This window comes from Notothenia coriiceps, unplaced genomic scaffold (genome assembly GCF_000735185.1).
Source record: "Notothenia coriiceps isolate Sejong01 unplaced genomic scaffold, NC01 NC01_scaffold00034992, whole genome shotgun sequence".
Taxonomy (NCBI): Eukaryota; Metazoa; Chordata; class Actinopteri; order Perciformes; family Nototheniidae; genus Notothenia; species Notothenia coriiceps.
Genome location: NW_011367693.1, coordinates 979 through 8,600, shown reverse-complemented (window position 1 = coordinate 8,600; position 7,622 = coordinate 979). Strand labels below are relative to the sequence as shown.

At 42.4% G+C, this 7,622-nt stretch overlaps 1 protein-coding gene across 1 annotated transcript; it reads left to right on the top strand.

Annotated features, from left to right (window-relative positions):
* Nucleotides 1–1,583: 1,583 nt before the first annotated feature.
* Nucleotides 1,584–6,725, top strand: LOC104962573 (voltage-dependent T-type calcium channel subunit alpha-1G-like; the record flags this gene model as incomplete). Its single annotated transcript, XM_010791024.1, has 4 exons — nucleotides 1,584–1,905; nucleotides 2,540–2,632; nucleotides 3,128–3,983; nucleotides 6,355–6,725. Coding segments are annotated over exons 1-4 (1,545 nt in total), but the record flags the coding sequence as incomplete, so codon positions are not given.
* Between the last annotated feature and the right edge of the window lie 897 nt (nucleotides 6,726–7,622).

Sequence of the window (7,622 nt, the reverse complement as noted above, 5' to 3'; positions counted from 1 at the left end):
CTACATAGAGACACAATGACTACATAGAGACACAATGACTACAGAGAGACACAATGACTACATAGAGACACAATGACTACAGAGAGACACAATGACTACAGAGACACAATGACTACATAGAGACACAATGACTACATAGAGACACAATGACTACAGAGAGACACAATGACTACATAGAGACACAATGACTACAGAGAGACAAAATGACTACATAGAGACACAATGACTACATAGAGACACAATGACTACATAGACACAATGACTACAGAGAGACACAATGACTACAGAGAGACACAATGACTACAGAGAGACACAATGACTACAGAGACACAATGACTACATAGAGACACAATGACTACATAGAGACACAATGACTACATAGAGACACAATGACTACAGAGAGACACAATGACTACATAGAGACACAATGACTACATAGAGACACAATGACTACATAGAGACAATGACTACATAGAGACACAATGACTACATAGAGACACAATGACTACAGAGAGACACAATGACTACAGAGAGACACAATGACTACAGAGAGACACAATGACTACAGAGAGACACAATGACTACATAGAGACACAATGACTACATAGAGACACAATGACTACATAGAGACACAATGACTACAGAGACACAATGACTACATAGAGACACAATGACTACATAGAGACACAATGACTACATAGAGACACAATGACTACATAGAGACACAATGACTACATAGAGACACAATGACTACATAGAGACACATTGACTACATAGAGACACAATGACTACAGAGAGACACAATGACTACATAGAGACACAATGACTACATAGAGACACAATGACTACAGAGAGACACAATGATGTTGGTTTGACTTGATCTAGAATCGATTGCTTTTCCTCAGGATCCCAGATGTTTGATCTGAATTTGATATATCGTATTTTTGCAACTGGTTTTGGCCAATCACATTAGAGCTCCTTGAAAACACATTGTGATTTTTTAAATGTGAGGGTTTTTGATTCTTGAAGTTGTGAACATTGGAAAACAAAATTATTAATGAGTTGTTGAACATTGGTATACGTAATTTCAATGTGATTACTCGGTGCTGTAAATTCAATGGCTTTAAAATGTGAAAATATGATCGAACAGATTTACTTCCAAAAAATAACATATTCTTTTTCTTCTTATTTACACAAAGTTTAATTCAATACCAAAAAGATTTTCTCTTCCTTAGAAACGTAAACTTTATATATTTGTTTTATCAAAGCATTAACACACTTCTCGCAACAGAAAGCATTTTCTTTATTTTTTCATATTTTAACGTTGTTGTGCTCAGCTCACTTAAAGATATGCTGCTATGTGCCGTTATGTATTATTTGACACTTGTGGACACATAAATGTTCTTTAATACAAGTTTTTTATAGTCTAACTTTAATGGTGTTCAAATAGGATATAAATTGTAACTTTTGAAAGCAAAGAGAACATTAAGTAATACAGATTTACCTCAAAATGATCCATGATTTTAACTGAATTGTGTCGACTTCTGCTCTGGAGGGGGGTGTAAATCTGCTTCACCCTGAGTACCCTCTCTTCTTCTTCTTCCCTGAAGCCCTGTGGCTGTGGAGCTGGAGAAATATTACCACACGGAGAACGACGACGAGAACCCGTTTATCTGCTCGATGCCGCGGGAGAACGGCATGAGGGACTGCGGCTCGGTGCCCAAACTGTACGAGGAGGGGGGGCTGCAGTGCAACCTGGACATGCTGTCCCACAACAGCACGGACAACACCACCTGCGTGAACTGGAACCAGTACTACACCAACTGCTCCGCCGGCTCCATCAACCCCTTCAAGGGAGCCATCAACTTCGACAACATCTGCTACGCCTGGATCGCCATCTTCCAGGTGAGAAGATGGGACACGTGGGACAAGTGGGACAAGTGGGACAAGTGGGACAAAAAGGGAATCAGTTTGTGAGAAAAGGGGAGATTTTTAATTTACTCTAGAATTGTACTCAAGTACTATTTTGAAATACCTGCACTTTCTGTTTAATAATTCCGAATAGTTCATTTATTTATTCCAGGATGAATTGGGTTAGGGCAGTTCCTCTATTTAAGAATGAAATAAACTAAATCAATTATAGAAACATTTGCAATAAAGAGAGGTCAAATACAACAAAAATATTTAAATTGTTTTATTAACAATAGGAGTTCAAGTAAAAATGTGCAATCAAAAGATAAAATTCAATATTTATGTAAATATAAGAAGTTCAAGTAAAATAATCAAGAGGAAATAAAATAGAATAAATGTTGGCTACAGTTACTACATTTTCGAATGAATAAAACCCAAACATTTATATAAACATAAGACATTAAATTAAGAATGGGCGATAAAAAAAATATTACAATATTAAAGTGTAATAAATACAAAAATAACGTAAAAATAATTATAATAATATGTAATATAATAACAAATATACCAATTGATAAAAGAGATTCTAAAAATAGTTTTCTCTTTTCTTTATCCCCCCCTTCTTCAGGTGATCACTCTGGAGGGCTGGGTGGACATCATGTACTTCGTGATGGACGCTCACTCCTTCTACAACTTCATCTACTTCATCCTCCTCATCATCGTAAGTGCCTCCAGCTGTTTGTGTGCTGATGATCGAACAAGTTTACAGTGTGTAGAGGACACTAACTATGTCTGTGTTACAGTGTGTAGAGGACACTAACTATGTCTGTGTTACAGTGTGTAGAGGACACTAACTATGTCTTTGTTACAGTGTGTAGAGGACACTAACTATGTCTGTGTTACAGTGTGTAGAGGACACTAACTATGTCTTTGTTACAGTGTGTAGAGGACACTAACTATGTCTTTGTTACAGTGTGTAGAGGACACTAACTATGTCTGTGTTACAGTGTGTAGAGGACACTAACTATGTCTTTGTTACAGTGTGTAGAGGACACTAACTATATCTGTGTTACAGTGTGTAGAGGACACTAACTATATCTGTGTTACAGTGTGTAGAGGACACTAACTATATCTGTGTTACAGTGTGTGGAGGACACTAACTATGTCTTCGTTACAGTTTGTAGAGTACTAGCACTAACTAATCTCCCGTCCTCAGATCGGCTCGTTCTTCATGATCAACCTGTGCCTCGTGGTCATCGCCACTCAGTTTTCGGAGACCAAGCAGCGTGAGAGTCAGCTGATGAAGGAGCAGCGAATTCGCTTCCTGTCCAATGCCAGCACCCTCGGCTCTCTACAGGAACCGGGGTCCTGCTACGAGGAGCTGCTCAACTACCTGGTGCACATGATCCGAAAGGGAGCGAGACAAACGGCTCATATCGTCCGTCACCTCGCTCGACGTGCCGGGGTTAACATCGCCGCCTCGCCCCAGGAAACAGAGTCCCAACGCAGCAAGAGAAGTAGAAGAAAACCCTCCAGGCAAGGATCGGTTAGCGTTCATCACACGGCGTCCAATCAGCACCACCTACACCACCACCACCACCACCACCACCATTTAGGGAATGGAAGCATGAGGGGCGTCCGGTGTGTGGAGGGTAGAGATGCGGAGGCTCATAACAACAATGGAGGCACGCTTGTTGTAACTGCCGGACATCTTGCTTTGCCACCATCAGTAACTACAGCCACGTCTGATACCAACCTGGCCACTTCGCCCGATTTATCTTCAGTTATCAGTGTTTTCCACGCAGAAACTCTTCGTTGTACCCCTTCCCCAACATCTCATTCCTTCCCAATCGCCCCCGCTCCAATGTCCAAATCCATGAAGAGGAACTCGGTACCTTTCGCGGGTCCGGCGCCGAAGAACTACCCGACCCTTCAGGCCCGAGCGCTCGCTGAGTCGAGACGAGCGAGTGCTGCCGCCGGCACTCTGACCAACATCAGCTTCAACCTCAATATCCCACCTGCCCCGCAGGAGAGACGCCCGTCAAGCCTGGTGGACACACACACTCCCACAGGTAGAACACACACACACACACACACACACACACACACACACACACACACACACACACACACACACACACACACACACACACACACTCCTACAGGTAGAACACACACACACACACACTCCCACAGGTAGAACCAACCCAGCACACACGCACGCACGCACACACACACACACACACACACACACACACACACACACACACACACACACACACACACACACACACACACACACACACACTCCCACAGGTAGAACCAACACAGCACACACACACACACACTCCCACAGGTAGAACCAAAACAGCACACACACACACACACCCACAGGTAGAACCAACACACACACACACACACACACACACACACACACACACACACACACACACACACACACACACACACACACACACACACACACACACTCCCACAGGTAGAACCAACACAGCACACACACACACACACACACTCCCACAGGTAGAACCAACACACACACACACACACACACACACACACACACACACACACACACACACACACCCTCAGGTAGAACAAACACAGCACACACACAGAATATTATGCACAGCAGGTTTCTTGACGGACACAAACACTAAGTAAGGTTTAACAACTTCCTGATGGAGGGCTTAAGGAATGTTTGATAACTTCTTGTTGGGGAGTTTGATCAGGGTTTAATAGCTTCTTGTTTAATAACTTCCTTATGGAGGATTTGAGGAGGGTTTAATAACTTCCTGTCAGAGGGTCTAATAACTTCCTGTTTGAGGGTTTAAGGAGGGTTTAATATCTTCTTGTGTAAATTTGTTGTTTGAGTGTTTATTAGCCTCTTGTTTGAGGGTTTAATAACTGTCTGTTGGAGGGTTTGATAGCTTCAGACTGTGATCCAGCTACCAGTCCGCCCTCTGTACGTTATCCTATCGGGACTTGAACCGATGACCCTTCGGTTGCCGAGCCAAGTCCCTACAGACTGAGCTACTGCTGCTCGAAACTCTAAACGTTTCTGATTAGCTCAATGTTTTTCTTTCTGCTGTGGTTGAAAGTTTGCTTCCTGAGTATTCCCATTGAGAAGAGAAAACTGGAAGGGAAACCGTGCTTTAAAACAACAGGAGTGTCTCATTCAGTCAGTCAATGCCTATCCATATCAGTGTTAGAGCAGGTCGAGTGACAAGCCACTGGAAGCGTTCCTTCTTCCACAATCATCCATTTGTTGGAGTATTGATCAGCTGTGATTAAGCCTCTCACTGTAACACTGTCCAGAGTCGGAGGTTTTTTCCGTGAGAGACAGGGAAAGTGCTAATTACGCTCGATAGATGTTAATCCCTCATGTCAAAGCTTGCAGCCAGTTTACTGCGCCGGCCAACTTCTAAAAGGCAGTGGGATCAGCTGAAGTCAGGCCAGGTCTTGCAGACGGTGGAAATGCTGGCGACCGCCCTGTAGAAACATTACTCACAGCACACACTGCCCATCAAAGACTCACACACACAAGCAACTATCCTGAAATGTTCACGACAGATTTATTCTGAATAACGATAACATTTGAAAGCATTGTTACCCAAATTAAATATGCTCAGGAAATGTTCTTGTAGCACAAATGCATCATGGTAATTAGGCCTCATGGACACACCATTTTACTAAAACAGATAAACATAACTGTGAGGAGATTGGGTAGCTTTTAGTTTTCTTGATATTTTAGAAAACAACAGATCTTAATGCACAATTCAGCCTCTTTAGCTGCTCTGAAATAGATTATAAGGACCCTAGAGAAGATGTTGGCACGTTCAAACACACCATACCTACAAACATCCTCTTCTGTCTGACACACTCGTGCATATTCAACATATTTCGAGATAAATAACCACATCACGGTAATTCAATCTAGCAGAGACATTGGTTAGTCGTTAACAATCGGTCCTGCCTGATGTTTTATTCACTTCATGTGTTAATGCATGTTCCCGACTTTTCTCTCTCCATCATTTACCCATCGGCGGGGATATTCAATCTTGTCAAATTCCATTGGATTTGACAATTTGTCCAAAAAAAAGTATTGGATTTTGCCGCAATTCCCCTTCTGTTTCTCTCTGTCTGACCTTTTTGTGTTTCTTATAAAGTTAACTGCGCTGTCAAATGCATTTTCTAAGGAACATAATTTGTCCGGATTAAGTTCGTGATTGACAAACTTTTTTTAATACAAATTAAGGATGAGCTAGCAAGCTACTTAGAGCAGCAATCGTCACTTTGAATAGCAAAGCATCCGTGTGTTATTTGAGACAACACTACACAGTCAATTTCAAGAGTTTACTGTGCCACAAAGTATCTCCCTTCTGTTTGTCTCTGTCTGACCTTTCTTTTCTCCCTCGGCTGCAGCCCAGCTCTCCGGCCAGCTGTCGGTTTGTGACCTCAGCGGTGTGGACACAGTGGCTCTGACCTTCGACCCTGAGAGCTGCCCTTACTGCGCCAAAGCTCTGGCCAACGAGTCCGAGGGCGGCAACGGAGACTCGGACAGTGAGGGAATATACGAGTTCACCCAGGACCTCCACCACAGGGACCGAAGGGACAGCCGGCGGCCCAAAAAGAAGCAGCACGGGCTGTGTCGAACGGCCGGGAAGGTGGTGCGTTTCTGGAGGCTGGTGTGCGACACGTTCAGGAAGATCGTGGACAGCAAGTACTTCGGCCGAGGGATTATGATCGCCATCCTGATCAACACTCTGAGCATGGGGATCGAGTACCACGAGCAGGTTAGTGAGTTGTCTTAAATGGCATTTTTCTACATTTGCTTGTTTTGAGTGCATATGTGCGTAAGGCAAAAAGGTACAATGTGTATACGGATGGTGCTCTAGTAACGGACATAGGGATTTGAACATATTGTCTTCAGCGACTGATATCGTATTTTAAATGTTTGTTTCTTTGTTTCTTTACTAAATATGTGTCCTTGTTGCTGTTTCAAATGGAGATGCTGTGATGCAAGAAACCCTTCAGACCTGATCTGAGAAAGTATTGAAGTGTTAAACCCTGGATTGTAGTTTCTTCGTTAAACCCAGCCCTACACAAATCAAAGTTATATATTTGTTTTACTATTCAACTAACGTACCGGTATACTAGTGTTGATTTGGTACTACAAACAATCGTTGCTAGCTCGCTAACTAATTAGCTGCGATCGTGACTTTCCTGTAATAGCACAGCTAATGTTAGCAATTGCTTTTACATAGGTTTAGACAGCGCTATACAGGTCATACATGTTGTTTTTGTACATTGTTTAAGTTACTCACTTCTATACTGGTGTCTTAAGAAGCCTACGTTAATTGTATTGGGTGAATTGACTAGTCTGTAAGGATTTCCCTCCGAAATATCGTTGCTAGCTAGCTAATTAATATGCTTTTAACCCTTGGACTTACACACTGTATGAGACTCTGGAACCAGACTGCTCTCTTTAAAATTGTCTAAACTGCACTGTCAATTGGCATTTGACAAATAAGTTATTTGACAAAGATTAAAAAGTCGGTATTAAGAAAGAGCTAGCTTGTTAGGTAGCTAGCTTACAGCGGCTATTGTCACTTATGGTAATAGCACAGCATCAGTGAGAGATTTGAGACAACACCACACAGTCAATTTAAAGAGTTCTAGGGGAAGTGTGT